General features: G+C 52.9%; 1 protein-coding gene across 1 annotated transcript in view; it reads left to right on the top strand.

Annotated features, from left to right (window-relative positions):
• The window catches only part of ENG (endoglin), a 32,388-nt gene extending 14,386 nt beyond the window's left edge, over positions 1-18,002 (top strand). Inside the window, exons 3-15 of the mRNA XM_055541232.1 lie at positions 4,327-4,467; positions 7,345-7,507; positions 8,504-8,657; positions 8,953-9,082; positions 9,523-9,697; positions 9,945-10,087; positions 12,607-12,744; positions 12,971-13,009; positions 13,594-13,710; positions 14,046-14,297; positions 15,346-15,400; positions 16,403-16,504; positions 16,631-18,002. Coding sequence (XP_055397207.1) covers positions 4,327-4,467; positions 7,345-7,507; positions 8,504-8,657; positions 8,953-9,082; positions 9,523-9,697; positions 9,945-10,087; positions 12,607-12,744; positions 12,971-13,009; positions 13,594-13,710; positions 14,046-14,297; positions 15,346-15,400; positions 16,403-16,504; positions 16,631-16,755 — 1,734 coding nt within the window. The 3' untranslated portion in view covers positions 16,756-18,002. The remainder of the gene's footprint in view (positions 1-4,326; positions 4,468-7,344; positions 7,508-8,503; positions 8,658-8,952; positions 9,083-9,522; positions 9,698-9,944; positions 10,088-12,606; positions 12,745-12,970; positions 13,010-13,593; positions 13,711-14,045; positions 14,298-15,345; positions 15,401-16,402; positions 16,505-16,630) is intronic.
• Positions 18,003-18,353: the final 351 nt, after the last annotated feature.

Below are 18,353 nucleotides of genomic sequence, written 5' to 3'. Positions count from 1 at the left end.
GTTCAGCCCATTTTCCAGATCAGGAAGCTGAGGCCCAGAGACAGGAAGTAACTGCCCAGGGTCACAGGCTAATGACTGAGCCCAGGTTTGACTTCAGGTCTGTCTGGCTTTGACGCCCTTCGCCTGCTACCCTGCCTGTAAGTCTGGCTCCGCTGGGGTGAGCAAAGGGACGGCCGGCTCCAATCTGGCCGGCTCCAGTCTGGCCCTAGGAGGGTGGGGGCTGCAGGCAGGCTTGAGGCTCCACTCCTAGAAGAATTGCTGGAAGCGACTTTCTATAAGTGGCTACTAGCGCTCAGGGCCTCCCCACTGAAATCCCCCTTCCCGCCACTGACTGCTGGGCCGACAATGGCAACTGTGGGCCAGAGGCACAAAAATAGAAACGTGGTCTCCCGCCCACTGGCTCAGGGAAGGGGCCGGGCAGGCCCCGGCCGGCCCAGGTTGCAGAGCTGGGGGCGAGGGCGTGACTGGCCTGCCCACCTCGGCTGGGCTCCCAGAACTCCCAGGATGCCATGGGGAAGACTGGGAGCTTGGGATGGGGGACGAGGCAGGCCCCTTTCTTTACCTTTGGGCTCGGGACTGGGAGGAAAGAGGGAAGTCCGCGTGTGAGTGACTGTTGATGAGTCAGGGCCACGGGATGCAAGTGTTTGCTATGGAAACCCTGGCTGGGTTTTTCTGGTAACTAGCTGGCCTTTGAGCTCGCGCCAGGAGCTCCCAGACCCCTGGAAGCCCAGCTCTCCAGCCTCCCTGACTTTCGACAGGGCTCACTTGGTGCGTGGCCCTGGCCCCTGCCTGCCTCTCTTTGGGCCTCAGCCCATACCCTCCTTCCTCCCCACCCCTAACTCTACAGGGAGGGACTTGGTGACAAGGGAGTGGAGGGATTGGTATGTGAGCCCTGGGAGCAGAGCTGAGTGTCATGACAGATGTCACGAAGTTCCAGTCTCTTAACCCCCTCACCCTCAGCATGACCCGACGCTGACCTCTACTTCTCTTCTTTAACTTCCTTTATCCAGAGCCTCACTTGGTTTTGGTTTCCACTCTGTCCTATCCCTGTTTTGCAGATGGGGAAACTGAGGCACAAACAGGGACAGTTACTGTGGGGTGGCAACAGGCATGGATGGTCACAGGGCTCTTTCCTCCCACCTCGGGGGCTATGCTCTCAGCCTGTGGGTGTCCAGGGCAGAGGAGGGATTATTCTCCTTGTCTGCAGCAGCCGTGGCACCTCCTAACCATCAGTTCAGTTCAGTTCAGTCGCTCAGTTCAGACCCCATGAATCGCAGCACGCCAGGCCTCCCTGTCTATCACCAACTCCCCGAGTTCACTCAGACTCACGTCCATTGAGTCAGTGATGCCATCCAGCCATCTCATCCTCTGTCGTCCCCTTCTCCTCCTGCCCCCCATCCCTCCCAGCATCAGAGTCTTTTCCAATGAGTCAACTCTTCGCATGACGTGGCCAAAGTACTGGAGTTTCAGCTTTAGCATTATTCCTTCCAAAGAAATCCCAGGGCTGATCTCATTCAGAATGGACTGGTTGGATCTCCTTGCAGTCCAAGGGACTCCCAAGAGTCTTCTTCAACACCACAGGACCCATCTATTCGCCATGCATGGGCCACGAGGTTCACTCCTCTGGGGGAGGACAGACAGATGGGGCTGGACAGTGATGAACTGTGGGGGAGTCTGGGGAGTGGCAGGGTTGAGAGGGAGGACACGGTCCAGGTGAGCTTCCCAGGGGTCCAGGCACCCACTCTGGCACCACGCTGACGGGTACTGGGCATCTGACTTCACCACTCACTTTGGCAGGGGCCCTCCCTGTGCCTAACTGCTACATCTGTAAAATGGGAGAATACCTGACCCTGCTTTGATGAGAGCATAGGGTACTCACACACACAGCATAGGGCTGGGCATGCATTAGACTGAACCCTGTGAAAGTACTGATATTTGATTATCATATTTTAATAGCTTTATTGTGAAAACATTTGTCCACTTAAAGTGTACTGTTGAGGGGTTTTGATCGTATACACAGAGTTGTGAAATCATATTTGATAGTTCAAGCTAATAATACATAGGCAATTAGGTAATGAAGCTGGGGTGGGTCCATTCTTGAAGATTCAGACAGGGCAGCAGTGCCTGGGCCTTTCCTGACAACACCAAGGTGGGTCTCCCTTCACTTCAGTTAATTTCAAGAACTGATCACAATCCTGGAACAAAATGTCAGCTCTGACATTTGGAGTGGTATTTCCTATTTTGCCAAAATATGATATTAAATGCAATACTTAATCCATAAAGTGTTTAGAATGTACACTATTTTTTAAAATTGATGACACAAGATATTTCAAAACCCCAAAGTTATAAGCCCATTAGAAAACAGAAATTAATCAAATAAGTGAACTTACACAAACATAAATTCAAGATATATCACTCTACTATAAACTAGCATAAAAGTGATCATTCAAAAATAAGCAACCTAATATAGCTCACTAAAATGAAAAAAATATTTATGAAACATTGAAAATGAAACATTATTTGCTTTTATTTTGTTTCAAAGAGCAAACTCACAAAGCATGATCATGGTGTCATTATTAGGTAGTGGAAATATTTCGGGGCAGATTTTTCCAGCTAAAACACTCTGGCTGTCTGACATCAGTTGCGGAAATGGCCAGGAGACAATTAGAAGTTAAATCTAAACTTCCACTGATGTCTTCATCTTGAAATATCCGTCTCCTTTTTGATAAGTTTAAGGAGATTTTGGCGGGGCGGGGTGGGGGGTGGTCAGTGTTGTGTCTCTTTGGAGAGAGATTGCCAGCTTTTGTGAACAGCTGGAGTTTGTGTTTCAATCAAATGTTTCCATCTGTCTTTGTCCATATAAGTCCAAGGCAGGGCTTCTGAGGCCTGCACCTGTCTCGGTTTCAGGAGTCACCTGTTCATGCGCCATTGGTTCAGAGAGTCTTTGAGCACAGCGGGGGTTCTTTCTTTCTTTCGGCTGTGCTGGGTCTTCTGTGGCGTGCAGCCTTCTTCTTGTTGCAGTGTGTACACTTGTCTAGTTGTGGCTAGTGGGCTTAGTTGCCCCAAAGCATGTGGGATCTTAGTTTCCCCAACAAGAGATCGAACCCATGTCCTCTGCATTGGAAGGAGGATTCTTAACCACCGGACCACCAGGGAAGGCCCAAAGAAGTCTATTCTTTCAATAGAAACGTTGCCTTGTGGATTGCTGTGTTCTTTTTCTTTCTGGGAATAAAGAGGTATAGAAAAACCTGATGGGGCAGGATAGTAGTTGAGAGTAGAGGCCTGCCTAGGTCTAGATCTTAGGTCCATACTTACATGCTGTGTGGTCGTGGACAAATGGCTTCACCTCTCTGCGCCCTGTTTCTTCATCTGTAAGTGAGAGTAACAAGGGTACCTACCTCTTAGGGTTGTTGTGAGATTAAATGAGTCAATGTGTAAAGCACTTAGAACAGTCCAAGCACTTAGGAAGCACTATATAAATGTTAGGTATCAGTTCTTATTGTTGTTATGAAAGCATTCTAAATACATATACCATGATCAATTAATTTTTTTAATGCAGTTAGTACCTCTTGAGACAGAAATGATTTCAACTTCACATTTCTTATAAAATATTGAAATAATGGTATTACCCGACAAAACATGAGTATTTAGTACTTTAAAGTCGTAAGGCAAATAGGAATACTGCAATTGGGGAGCAGAGCTTGATGCCTCAACACTGCCGCACTGGGACAGAGAAAGGGCACAGGTGCGCTCTAAAGTCACACAGGCTGGTTCACAGCAGGTGTTTAATGGGAATAATAAACCTCAACTGACTACCAGTAAAGTTCAGGCTCATTGCATTTATTTATTTTAAAATATTTATTTATTTGGCTGCACCAGGTCTTAGTTGTACCATGTGAACCCTTAGTTTCTGCATGTAGGATATAGTGCCCTGACCAAGGATTGAACCCGGGCTTCCTGCACTGGAGGCATGGAGTCTTAGCCACTGGACCACCAGGGAAGTCCCAGGCATTTTATTTTAAATATAGCAGTGTGTACATGTCAATTTCAAACTCCCAATCTATCCCTTCCTCTGATCATTAAAAAAAAAAAGTCTCCTTGGATTTGCTGAGAGTCATCTTTCATTCATTTAGCAAATATTTTCTGGGTGCCTGCCTAAGGGCCAGGCACTGTGCCGGGCTCTGGAAGACAGGAGTGGACAAGCTGGGCAGGGAGAATGAAATTGAAGCTGACAGTAAATGAGTCAACGCCGCTGACCTGGGTGGCACACAGCCTTTGCAGCCTGACTGATCTGTGTATGTGTCTCTCCTCTTGCCCCCATCCCAGGACGTGTCTAGGCTGGAGCTGACTCTCCAGACATCCAAGCAAGGTGGCATCCGGCCCCGAGAGGTGCTGCTGATCCTGAGCGTGAACAAATCCGTCTTCCTGAAATTGCAGGCACCAGGAATCCCACTCCAGCTGGCCTACGTGAGTGTGTTACCTCCAACCACAGCCTCAGGCACGGGCTCTGGGAAGCCCCTGCTGTCCACCTCTGTGGGCCAGGGCCCCCTGCTTCTCTTTTTCATTCTGACGTTACTCACCAGGGCCCTTGCTGGTGAACCCCATGGGGCCCTGCCAGAGAGAGCACAAAGGGCAACAGACCCTGGGGAAAAGAACCCAAAGCCAGAGATGGGAATTAAACCTAGGAGGCGATGTGTGTGCGTGCGTTCGTGCTCAGTCGCTTAGTCGTATCCAACTCTTTGCGACCCCATGAACTATAGCCAGCCAGGCTCCTTTGTCCATGGAATTTTCTAGGCAAGAATGCTGTAGTGGGTTGCCATTTCCTCCTCCAGGGGACCTTCCCGACTCAGGGATCAAACCTGCGTCTCCTGCACTGGCAGGCAGATTCCTTACCACTGAGCCACCTCGGAAGCCCTCAGGTTGATGCACAAATTAGCCAACTCCAACACTCTCTCATAGCCTCAGTTTTCCCATCTGTCCAGTGGGAGAACTGGACTCACTGATATTCCTCCATAAAATAACCTTGTCACTGTCTTTGAAAAAGTTTACAAGACGTAAATGTGAAAATATTCAAGTACAGACAAAAAAAGGCCAGAAAGAAACCTAACAATGTGTTAACAGTAGTTCTGGCTGGGGAGAGGGATGAGGAACAGAGATCTACTTTGTTCTTTTCACTGTATTGATTGGCAAAATTTGCTATAATTTACATGGCCTAAATTGGAGAAAAATTATTTTTTAAAAAATTCAAATTTTAAACGTCAGACACATCCACCAGAGAGAGAGAAGGTCCACTGGCTGAGACCACAGCCAGGGGCACTCAGGGCTGGAGGAGGTGGGGTGGGCCGGGTCACTGCCTCGTTCACGTTTAAGGCCCTGGGAGGTGGCCCCCCCAGATGCAGCAGCTGTTGTTTACAGGCAGAAAAAGCAGAGGGGAGAGAGCCGGAGCTCGGGGGAGAGCCAAGAAAACAAGTGGGAGCGAGACACAGAAAAAAATATGGAAACGGAAAGAGGGCCGGCCTGTTGTGGGAGGAACGGACTCTGAGAGACTGAGTTCGAGGAGGGGGAGAGGAGGAGGGGACCTGAAGACAGGCCCCGGTCCCGGGCTGCCTGGGACGCGGGCCTAGACACCGAGAGAAGCTGAGGGGGTGCGCGACTGGCGGCTGGAAGCGCAGAGTCAGGCGGAGCGGGCCGGCATGGAAGCCCCCCACCCCACGGGAGGGCAGGCCGAACGCAGCCAACCGGGAGGACGGAGCGGGACCGACCCCGCGGCTCCCAGTGCGGGCAGGCCAGGCCCGGCCACGGCTCCTCTCCCCCACCTCCCGTTTCTCCCCCTTCCTATTCCCGGACCCTCTGGCGGCCCAGCCCTGAACTCTAGGCCCGGCGGGGCTCTGGCTGACGCAGGGCACATGAAAAGCGCCCGCCCGCCCGCCGGGCCGGAAGGTCGCAGCGGCCGCCGGCTCCGGCCTCGGCCACGCCTTCATCCCTGGGGCTAAGAATACACGGGCCTGGGAGAGGGGGCGGATGGACCGCCCGAGCCGCGCGCGACCTCGGCCCACAGCTTCCGGAGCCGGCCCCAAGCAGCCGGAGCCTGGACGCCTCTGGAGAGACCAAGAGTTTCACCGGGGGAGGGCGCAGGACTCTGTATCAGACCCGGGGCCAAGAGCTTAACAAATGCCCTTTAATCCCTATTTCATTCCCATTTTACAGAGCTGACCCTGAGGGTCAGATGGTAAAAGTCCTCCCCCTCCCCACCCAACCCAACTCTCTAGCTCTAAACCACTGCCCCAGCCCTTCCATGGGGTGGGGGTGGGCACAGGGCTCCTCACCCAGGTCCTCATCACTTTGCCCCCTTGTTAAAGCCCTGCTCCATTCCAAGTGGACCTTTCTATGATGTCTTGCCTATTTCCACTGTCAGGCAGTCCCCCCTTAGTATCTAGCCTGAAGCTCTCATGCTGCTGCTGCTTCAGCGTAATGCCTCTGGCTTTGGAGATGGATGGAAGAGGAACTCTGAGTCCATGGCCCCAGCAGCTTCCCATGAATCCTTTGACTTCTACCCCAGGAAGTCTTTCCTATTTCCGTCTCTAGCCCACCAGAGTCTCTGCTGAGGCATGGGCAGTGGAGGCAATGAGGTGCTGGAGCCACCCAGATTCTCATCTCTGTTCATTCAAGGGACCTGTCTTGCTCCTTTTGTTTCTCATAGAATAATATCCTCTGTCTTCTGTTGTTTCAAATAACTTGAGGCATGACTGGTTTCTGGATGGTAAGATCTCCCAGAGCAGGGACCAGTTGTTTGTCTTTCGTTCACTCATTTATTCATCCACGTCTTCTATCTTCCCTTCTCCATTTCCATGTGCAGGGAGCACCTGCCGTGTGCCAGGTGTCAGCATGAGGCTGCCATGTCAGGATCTTCATTGCTGGTCTCAAGACCCAGCACACAGTCAGGCCAATATTTCTTACTGCCTACTGTGTGTCAAGCCCCATGCAGGGGTGGCCAAGCCAGCCACTGTCCCTCACAAGAATGTGGGGGAAACCGACATGAGCCCCACGATAAGTGCGGACTGAATGGAGGGGTGGGAGGGTGATGTTTGAACAGGTGGATGAACATGGGTGTGTGTCCACCCAGCCCCTCAGATGTGGAAAAGAGATGGGGCAGATCTGGTTCTGAGGGGCCCTAGTTAGGGGCCCGTGGGCTGACTTCGGCTCCACCAGCCTCAACCTCCTCAGCCCTGGCCTTCTCTGCTCAGCCAACTAGCTGCCTCCCCCAGTTATCTGCTGACCTCTGGCATGGGACAGAAGGCATTCAGGCCCAGGGATAGTGTCCTGAGCTGCCACATGTCTCCCCAGGACTCCAAACTGGTCTTTCACGAGGCCCTAGATGCCAACATCACACAGCTGCCATCCTTCACCACCAAGGACCAGCTCCTCAACTGGGCGAATACAAAGGGTTCCATCGCCTCTGTTGCTGAGCTGAACAACCCGCAAAGCATCTTCCTTCGTCTGGACCAAGGTCTGCCTCCCCATTTGCCTCTCTAGGTTCAGGACTCTGCTCTTGAGGAATCTGAATTCCTCTGTCTCATTCCTCGGATGTGGACACTAAGGCACCAAGACGGGATGTGATTTGCCCCGGGTCACTTAAGACAGTGGTTACCCTTTCATCAAATGTTAGATTGAACCCTATGAAACTGCTGCCATTTGTCAGTCTCTTGATATACAAAAACAGCATTTCATATTATTTATTGTATCCCTAGTATGTGCCAAGTCCTATGCCAGGCATCTGGGGACCCTGTGGGGACAAACCCAGATCCTGCCCTCCTGGAGCTGGCACTGTGGTAGGAAGATGATAATAGATATACAAATTCTATAATTTCAGGTCATGGTAAATACTATAAGAAGGATAAAAGGGGGGTGATGTACAGGCAGTTGCTGGGTTGCATCCCTAACATACGCCATGGTTTTATACCTTAAATAAAATGTGTGTTGACAGATGAGGAAACAGAGGCCAGGGACTTGCCCTGGGTCACTCTGATGTAAGTGGATTTGAATCTGGGTCCTCCCAAGCCCCCACTCTTTGCTGTTCCATCCTGCCTGCGTGCGTGCTAAGTCGCTTCTGTTGTGTCTGACTCTTTGTGACCCCATGGACTGTACCCCACCAGGCTCCTCTGTCCATGGGATTCTCCAGGCAAGAATACTGGAGTGGATTGCCATTTCCTTCTTCAGGGGGATCTTCCCGACCCAGGGATTGAACCCCTGTCTCTTAGGTCTCCTGCATTGGCTGGAGAGTTCTTTTTTTTTTTTACCCCTTCAGTTCAGTTCAGTCACTCAGTCGTGTCCGACCCTTTGCGACCCCATGAATCGCAGCACGCCAGGCCTCTCTGTCCATCACCATCCTCTCGCCTCCTGGAAGCCATCCTGCCTGCCCCACCATTACTGTGGGAGAGGGTGGGCCTGCGTATTAGATGCTAGGCTGCTCCAAGGGGAGACAGAGGTGCGCTTATCTCCGCAGCCTCGAGCTCACCGTTCTCCTGCAATCTGGAACCCCAGAAGGACATGGGCCACACGCTCGGATGGACCCCGAAAGCCTGGGGCTGCCGCTTGGAAGGTGTGGCTGGCCACAAGGAGGCGCACATCCTGAGGATCCTACCGGGCCCAGAGGCCTCGTAAGGGTGCCAGCCCCGCCAGCCCCACCCTCTATAAAGCCCCGCTTCTGTCCAAGCCTTAGCCCCGCCCCTGCCTTGTTAGAGAACTGTCACCCCGCCTATATCTGGGCCCTGCCCATTTTCACACCCACCCGACAGACCCAAGACCAACCAGGTTAGGAGTGCAGCTGCTGCTCAACCGACCCCAGGTCTTGTTCTGGCCCAGCAATTCCTGGGCAAGCTCCCCTGCACCTCCCCATATTCCGCACTACCGCCCTCGCTGATGCGGGGGCGGTCCGTCTCCCCCCACATCCAGGCCCCGGACAGTGACCGTGAAGTTGGAGCTGAGCTGTGCTTGGAGAGATACTGACGCCGCCGTGCTCATCCTTCAGGGTCCACCCTACGTGTCCTGGTTAATCGAGGCCAACCACAACATGCAGATCTGGGTGAGTCTTGCTTTGAGACCCACACAGCCCCGTTCAGGTCTTCCCAAGGCTCCTCCAAGAAAACACCCAAATTTCCTGCACCATCACCCCAGCCCTGAGCCTTTATATACGATGATCCCTCTGCCCTCTGTGCTCTACCTATTCTTCCTTCAGAATGGCACCTCCTCCAGGAAGCCTTCCATGATCCCTTAAAGAGGCCCCCTAACCCAGCCCACTGCATCAGGGAAGTTTCCTGGAGAGGTGAACTCCAAACTGAGTTGAAAGACAGACAGGAACCAGTAGATGAGGGGAGGTGGTCCAGGCAGGGGAAACAGCAGGAGCAAAAGAGAGCCTGACTGAGGCCTGGCAGACCCTGGCCAGCCTGCAGGCACACCTTGCCAGGCTGTGTGGCCCCTGACTGTGTCCGTAGCTCCCTGCTCTGCCTCTCTCCCTGTCATTAGACCACTGGTGAATACTCCTTGAAGATCTTTCCAGATAGGATCAACCCTGGCTTCCAACTCCCAAACACAACCCAAGGCCTGCTGGGGGAGGCCCGGAGGCTCAATGCCAGCGTAGTAGCATCCTTCGTGGAGCTCCCTGTGGCCAATGATGTCTCTCTGCGGACCCACAGCTGTGGTGAGCACCTGGCTCCCTTCCCTTGCCCCCCCACCGCCAACTCCCTTCCCTGGCCCTCCCCTGGGATCTGTTGCTACGTCCAGATGCTGTGTGAACTGGGAAAGTTGCAGCAGCTGGTGGGAGCCCCATATTCCTCATGTGCATCTCAGGAATGCTGAGAGTACCTAGCTAGAGAGGTGCTTAGCACCTCAGAGCACAGTGAGCCCCACAGTGACTGTCTGCGGGGGCCCCCTCTGCTACCCCGCAGGCAGTGGGCTGCAGCCCTCACCCACACCGGTGGAGATCACCACTCCCAATAAGGGCTGCAACCAGGAGCTACTTCTGACCCTGATCCAGCCCAAGTGCTCCAGCGATGGCATGACTCTGGTACTCAAGAAAGATCTCATCTCGGTAAGGGAGCGCCTGGCCTCCAGTCCAGCTGACACGGGTAACTGGTCCTTCTGTCCTAATCCAGGAAGGAGGACCAATCACATTCCGCTACAAGCCTTAGTTTTTCCACCTGTAGAATGGGCTTGAGGTGGCTCAGATGGTAAAGGGTCTGTCTACAATGTGGGAGACCGGGGTTTGATCCCTGGGTCGGGAAGATCCCCTGGAGAAGGAAATGGCAATCCACTCCAGTACTATTGCCTGGAAAATCCCATGGACAGAGGAGCCTGGTAGGCTACAGTCCATGGGGTCGCAAATAGTCGGACACAACTGAGCGACTTCACTTTTTTTTCACTCACCAGGTGGTGAGGATTACAGGAGGTCTGACAACCTCGCCTGGCGTGGAGCAATGTGTTAGGTGCTCAGTCGTGTTTGACTCTTTGTGATCCCATGGACTGTTACCCGCCAGGCTCCTCTGTCCATGGAATTCTCCAGGCAAGAATACTGGAGTGGGTAGCCATTCCCTTCTCCAGGAGATCTTCCTGACCCAGAGACTGAGCCCACATCTCCCGTGTCTCCTACATTGCAGGCGGATTCTTTGCTGCTGAACCACTGGGGAAGCCTTATGTACTTAATACTGAAAGTGACAGTGTTAGTTCCTCAGTCACGTCTGACTCTTTACGACCATGGACTGTAGCCCTCTAGGCTCCTGTGTCCATGAAATTCTCCAGGCAAGAATATTGTTGTGGGTAGCCATTCCATTTTCTAGGGGATCTTCCTGACCTAGGGACTCCTGCATTGCAAACATATTCTTCACCCTCTGAGCCACTAGGAAAGCCCAAGTTCATATGTACTTAATAATATCACTTTAAAAACACATTGCTGCTGCTGCTGCTAAGTCGTGTCAGTCGTGTCCGACCCTGTGCGACCACATAGACGGAAGCCCACCAGGCTCCTCTGTCCCTGGGATTCTCCAGGCAAGAACACTGGAGTGGGTTGCCATTTCCTTCTCCAATGCATGAAAGTGATCCCATCATATTGAAATGCCACAATTAGCTCCTCCTCCCTCGTTAGACATTTGGGTGTTTTCAATTCTGTAATATTATAAATATGCAGGAAGTGTCATTGTGCATGAAATTCTTCTATAAATAGAATTGTTTTCTTAAGATAGGTTTCCACATCAGTTGAGATTGCTGGGTCAAAAATGAGGGAACATTCTGGAAATTTTCATACATGTTGCCAACTCGCTTTCCAAAAGATGATTCCAATTTTCACTGCTGATTAATGAGAACACTTGACTGTCTCTCCAAATTATTGTTTTTTTGTCTAAAAAACTTTGCTGATGTGGGAGGTGGAACCTTGTCTTCCGTTCTTGTTTGAGTTTCTACTTCTTTGATTAGTAAGTAGTGAGTGTGAACTTGATACTGTGTGACTGATAATAATCAAAGTCTCTGTAACTTTGTGGCTTGGTATTTTTCTTCTTTAAAAAATTTTTTTTCAATTGGAGGATAATTGCTTTACAGCCTTGTGTTGATTTCTGCCATATAACAACATGAATCAACCATAAGTATACATATGTTCCCTTGCTCTTGAGCCCCCCTCCTTTGGTATTATTTCTTTTTTTACCCCTTGATTATTTCTATAAGCTTTTTACATGAAGAAAGACATTTGTGGCCCTTTGTCTATCGTTCTTATTGAAATAACCTCTCCTGGTTTGTTATCATTCTTTAAATTTTTGCGAGTGTTTCTTAATTTTTGGGATGTTTGAAAACATTGGGCCATCCTAGCTGGCCATCTTCTCCTTTGTGATTTTTTTCTAGTCTTTCTGAGGCAGGAAATCTCTCTGCCAGAGTCTTGATGAGTCATGCATGTTCTCAGGGATTTTTAGAACGACATTTAACTCTATGTCCATGTGGAAGTGTTTTGGGGTGTGTGGTATCAGGGCCAAGGTGAAGCTCCATCTGTCTGCGGCCTGTCTCCCCCTTCTTATCTGCCTTTACCTGGCCCAGCAGATATCTGGGAGGTGGAGGAGGTGGTGCAGGGATCAGCAATGGCTGGCATTACTGCCATCCAGTACACTGGATGTCATACACTGTGATCCACTGATCTTTGGAACATTACACTCAAGTTAAAAAGAATATTCTAGGTCTATAAATATACACACAGATAGATGTCTGATTTATTATTCAGTGAGAAAACTAAGCTAAAGCCTGAAGGACATTATGATGCCTTTTGTTTAAAATGAGGGGAAAAAAAACAAACCCACACAATTTCTATGAATGCATATGTCTAGAACACACTCATGATGTCACAGATATTATTGCTAGATACAGAAGTGTGTCAAGTTCAGGAAAAGTAGTAACTCTTAAACGGTGTAGGATGATGAGACCTAACAAAAATGGGGATGGGATCAGAGGCGTGCCTGTGATTCGAGACCCCTGGGGTGTGGCCAGTCCTTGGTGCTGGGGTGTGAGGGACAGGCCCTGGGGAGCCCTGTGCCTCCTGACAGTGCCTCCCCCACACCCCCCGCAACCCTGGCCCAGACTCTGCTATGCACCATCACAAGCCTGACCTTCTGGGACTCCAGCTGCCAAGCTAAGGAAACAGAAGACGAGTTTGTCTTGAGCAGTGGCTACTCCAGCTGTGGCATGGAAGTGATGGAAAATGTGGTCAGTAATGAGGTAAGGCCTGGGCTGGGAAAAAGGGGTGGTGCCCCCTCCAGGCGCCTCCTGGATCTTCCAGGCAGAGAGGCTTTGGGGAGAGCGGGTGTGGTGCTCAGTAGGAAGACAAGACAAGCTTCGCCATTGGTTGACTCAGTTTCCCCATCCAAAAAAATGGGTGCGTTGGGTGGGATACCCTCTGGGCTCCTCTCGGGCTCTGAACAGCTCCTTGGCTCTCTTCCTGCAGGTGGTCATCAGACTCCTGTCAAGCTCATCACCGCAGCGGGTGAGATGGACGGTCAATGTGCTAACCCATGTGGTCTGGGGGGAGCAGGCCTCAGGAAACTCAGGCCCTGATCCTGGCAAGCCAATGTGTCTCTAGTGTGGCCCCGTCTCTCCTTCTGTGCAACGGGGGCAGTACTGTTCAGAGTCATGTTCTCAGTCTCTCAAGTCAGAGGGTCCAAGCACGGATTGGCTACATGGCCTTGGGCAAATCACATAAGCTTTCAGAGCCCAAAGGTCCTGTTAATAGGAGTATAAGGAACCCGCTATGGGATGAGCTATCACCAAGAGGAGACATGGAAAGCACCAGGTCTTGTGAGGAGCAAGTTCTTTTTCTGGCTGCATGGCTTGTGGGATCTTAGTCCCCCAACCAGGGACTCAGATCAGACACCGGGCCTTCAACAGCGAAAGCACAGAATCCTAACTGCTGGACTGCCAGGGAATTCCTGAGAGCAAGTTCTTGATAAATATCAGTTGTGGTGGGGAAGGGGGAGGTTTAAGGTGAGGAGGAGGGTCATGCAACAACTCTGGACATGACTCCTGCTCCCACCCCTTAGCTTTCTCACCGGGTGCCTCCCATCCCCACAGAGAAAGGTGCAGTGCATCAACATGGACAGCCTCTCCCTCCAGCTGGGCCTCTACCTCAGCCCGCACTTCCTCCAAGCCTCCAACACCATCGAGCTGGGCCAGCAGGGCTTTGTGCAGGTACCGGACTTGGACTTGACCGCTCAGGCCTGCTGCCCCCTGGGATTTCTCAGAGCCTTTCTTTCTCCCCAGTGGAACTTGACTTCCTAGGGGTAGGAGGGGGCCAGCCTGATGCAGGGTTGTAGGGGTGGGGAGAGCTGAGGCAGAGCTCAGACACTGGTTGGAATGTCACTTCCTCCTCCTCCTTCGCTCCAGGCAGGCCAGTAACTGTCCTTCCACCATCAAAGTTCCCGAGCAGGAACTCTAGAATGAGTCTAGCTTATTTCGCGAGAACAGGTAAGGTGGAGAGTTATGAGTAACTGACCGGGCCTCGGTCCCCTTACCTACCCATGCAGGTGAGCGTGTCCCCATCCATCCCTGAGCTCATGATCCAGCTGGAGAGCTGCCAACTGAACCTGGGCCCCGACATGGAAATCGTGGAACTCATCCAGGGCCAGGAAGCCAAGAGCAGCTGCGTGAGCCTGCTGTCCCCGAGCCCTAGTGGTGACATACGCTTCAGCTTCCTCCTCCGCGGCTACATGGTGCCCATGCCCACGACTGGCATCCTCAGCTGCTCTGTGACCATGCATCCCAGGATTCGGTCCCTGGTGAGTGGGGGCCAGGCCCAGCCCAGCTTCAGGGGTGGCTTCTGGGTCTGGAGTTTTCAGGAAGGGATGTGATAGATCAGGAGGATGTGGAACCAGTGAGCAAAAGACAGCCACAGGCAGACATGTGGCCTCTGGGTACCAAGGGGACTCTTTCTGCCACCCAACAGCCTTTGGATGGCTGTGCTGTGTCTTGGGACATTGGTCGGATATGCAGCTGCACCCACTATCCATCTGTCCATCCGTCTATCCATCCATTATTTCACCCATCTGTCTGTCTTCCCACCATCCCATTCAGTCATCATTTATCAGCTGATGCTTCTCACCATCCCACCCAGTCATCCATGCAGAGTCCTTCCATCAGCCCAGTCATCCATCCATCCTTCTACAATCACACCCAGTCATCATCCATCAATCCATCCACCCAGGAATCCATCCACCCACCCATCTTATCCATATAGTATGGTCACCACGGTAATCTCAACAAACAAGAGATCTCAGGGAAGAGGGTTAGTACAAAAGACACAAAATTCTGATTTTCTGAACTTACTGGTCACAACACTTCACCATCCAGTATATACCAGTTTTTAAACACTGGGCCCTGGACACACACACACACACACACACACACAGTCATCCCCAAGCCCTTGCACACAAAAGGGTCTTCAGGATGAGAAGCTTCTATGGTTGTATAAAGCTGGAGAAGCCTCTGGGACCACTCCTGAGTGGGCTCTCCCTAGGCCACAGTGAGCCTGGGCTTCTGGGCATTCACAAGGATAATGGATGCAGTGTCCCCATAATCCTCATGGGAATCGGGAGCTTTTCAGGAACTCAAAGGAGACACACCAGGAGCAGCCCAGAATTGTCTGGCTGCCACCCTTCCAGAGCACAGATCTGCCAGCATTTGCCCAGAGGCCCCCAGCCAGAAGGTGGTGCCCAGAGTCAAGGCGCCAGGGTGGGCTGTGGCAGGCCAGGGTCACAGAGACAGGGAGCAAGCCTGGAGCTGCTTCTCAAAGGCTGTGCCATACCCCGGGCTCTCTTCCTCCTTCAGGAAGTCCACAAGACTGTTTCCACACGCCTGAACATCATCAGCACCAGCCTGCATGGTGAGTTCTAAGTCTCCCCGAGGTTCCAGGGACTGAGGTCAGAGTGGGGCGTGATGGACGCTCAGAGGACCCCAGAGAGCAGGGTCCACAGCTACATCTTCCACATAGAGAACATTTGCTTGTGACCACCCCATGGGACCATATCCCAGGCCTTTGGCTCTTCTTGATCCCCAGGGTGGCTGGTTGACCTTGCTGGGAGATGGAGCCTTCTGGAATCGAGACTGGACAGGACTTGGGGGCAGTGCTTGTCTCTCCTTCCCTAAGACCCCTAGGGTGGAGGATGCCCCTCAGCCCAGCTCCCCCCAGCCTGTCTTAGTTCCCCCTGGGCCCAGGTGCCCCCTGGGCAGGAGAGTCCCTGACGCTGAATGCAGGTGGGAGAAGCATTGGCCCCTTGGCCATCCTACCTGGGCCTGGATGGAGCTCCTGCGCCCAGCTACAATCAAGAAGGCAGGCTAATGACCCCACTGCAGGGATGGGAACCCACAGGCCTATGGCCAGGCTGCCTGGCCCACAGTCAGACAGGCATCAGGAGTGCAGAAAGAGTGAAGCTTGGGAAAACCCAAGAAGAGAGCTGAAGGGCCCTCAGGGGCACTCTGGCTTCTGCTTTGGTAGCAGGCTCAGAGAGGAGTAGACTGACCTAAGGTCACACAGCGGGACTCTGGACTCTCAGGCCCCACTCACACTTTGCTCAGATTATACCATCCAGCCTCCCTAAAAATGTATCTCTACCAGCCTCGGGAGTCAGAGGCATGGCCCCAAAGGCCTGGCTGGGCCCTTTTGAGGGCATGCTCATAACAACACAGCTTCATGCCACGTGTGGGTGTGATGATCCCATTGGCTAGGTGAGGAAATGGGTTCAGAGAAGTAAGGGTCAGTGGCTGAGCTGAGACTGGCACCAAAACCTGCACTCCTGGCTGGCACAACGGGGCAGGGAGTGGGGATGGGAGTTGCAGGGAGGAGACAGTGGTGCTGACTGCAGCCATCCTGTCCTTGGTGGTGCAGACAAAGGCCTCGTCCTACCTGCCGTGCTGGGCATCACTTTTGGCGCCTTCCTCATCGGGGCCCTGCTCACCGCCGCGCTCTGGTACATCTACTCGCACACGCGTGAGTATCCCAGGCCCCCACAGTGAGTGCTTAGGTCCCCTCCATCACCACCTGGGGGAGCCCAGCGCAGTCTCTGGGGCAGTGGGGACCCCTGGCCGGGGCCCTGACCTCCACCCCTGCCCCCAGGTCACCCCGGCAAGCGGGAGCCCGTGGTGGCGGTGGCTGCCCCGGCCTCCTCGGAGAGCAGTAGCACCAACCACAGCATCGGGAGCACCCAGAGCACCCCCTGCTCCACCAGCAGCATGGCGTAGTGCCCAGCCAGCCCTCGCCCAGCGGGAGAGACTGAGCAGCCACCAGCTGGGAACCACTGGCCGTGGACTTATCCCGGGACCCCAGCCCCTCCACTTGACCAAGGATGAACCCTGCCCTCTGCACCCGTCCCTGCTGCCTCCCTCCCAGAGGCCTGCCGCCAGTGGGAGCACCAGCTCGGAACACCTTGGGGTCCCCCCACCCCACCCTAACGAACCTTCAAACCTGGAGGGCCTGGGGTGTGGCTGCCCGGGGCTGCAGAGTGAGAGCCCACTGCCCTGTACGTCCACATTGCTGTAAACACCCAAGAAAGTCCCTGTCATTGTAACCTGGACCCAGCACTCGGTGACCTGGGCTGGGCAGGAGTTGAGAACTCCAGGACTCAGTCCAGCCCACCCAGGCTGATGGCGCCTCCTCTGTGGAAACCAAGCTGGCACAGAGCCACCTGCACCTGCTTCCAGCGGTCTCCGCAGCGGAACTGGCACGACTCCGGCGGAAACAGAAGCTGAGGGGCGCCCAGCCTGGGAGTGGAGTGGGGGAGCCTAGCTCCTCCCTGCAACTGTCACACAGAGACACCCCCCCACACCCACCCCCCAGGCAGTCTGTCCTGGGTCCTCCCCTATATACTCACCATCAATAAATCAGACCATGAAACCAGAACTGGGCTGGGCTGGAAGGGGAGGGGCACCTATACCAGGGAGAGGGGTGACTGTTCTGGGTTCAAATCCTGGGTTCAAATCCCACTTCTGGGCTGTGTGACTGTGGACAGGTCCCGTGGCTTCTTTAAGCCAGTCACCATTCTCTTATCTGTGAAATGGGTGTGAGAATTTGTGATCACAAGTCCCTGTGTTTACCATGTGGTCAAGGGACACCAATTCATCCTTTTTATTTCACAGACAGGCCACCTGAGGCTCAGAGGGAAGGACTTGTCCAGGCCACACAACTTGGGCTCCTACGCAGGGCAGTTCTTGGACCAGCCACAGTCCTCATCCCCCTATTGTCTGCTGAGGGAGCTAGAGGTCAAGAGTCATTCAAATGTTTGTGTATTAGTTGCTTGGTCATGTCTGACTCCAAGCGACCCCATGGAGTGTAGTCTACCAGGAATCCTCTGTCCATGGGATTCTCCAGGCAAGAATACTGGAGTGGGTAACCATTCCTTTCTCCAGGGGATCTTCCAAACCTAGGGATTGAACCCAGGTCTCCTGCATTGCAGGCAGATTCTTTACCATCTGAGCCACCCAGGGAGCCCATCAAATGTTTAACCAATGCTTTAGAAAATTTTTTTGGCCACACCATGCAGCATGTGGGATCTTAGCCAGGGATCGAACCCACATCCTCTCCATTGGAAGTGCAGAGTCTTAAAACCACTGGACTATCAATGAAGTCCCAGCCAATTTTTTTTTTAAGGAAAAAAAAAAAGTTCAAAGCTTTAAATCATTTTAGCCACTCTCTGTGTCCTGGGGGCCCCAGGCAGGGACCCTCTCCTTTCCCAGAAGGCCACTGGGAGGAGGAAATCTATCAACCAGCAACCAACAGCCGGCAGGGCCCCAGGCTTGGTCAGACGGCTTACACAGTAAGCTGGGCCTGAGACAGGAAGCAG

The sequence above is a fragment of the Bubalus kerabau genome, chromosome 11, assembly GCF_029407905.1.
Source record: "Bubalus kerabau isolate K-KA32 ecotype Philippines breed swamp buffalo chromosome 11, PCC_UOA_SB_1v2, whole genome shotgun sequence".
NCBI lineage: Eukaryota > Metazoa > Chordata > Mammalia > Artiodactyla > Bovidae > Bubalus > Bubalus kerabau.
Note: the sequence above shows the minus strand (reverse complement) of the source record. Positions and strands in the feature narration are given on the sequence as shown.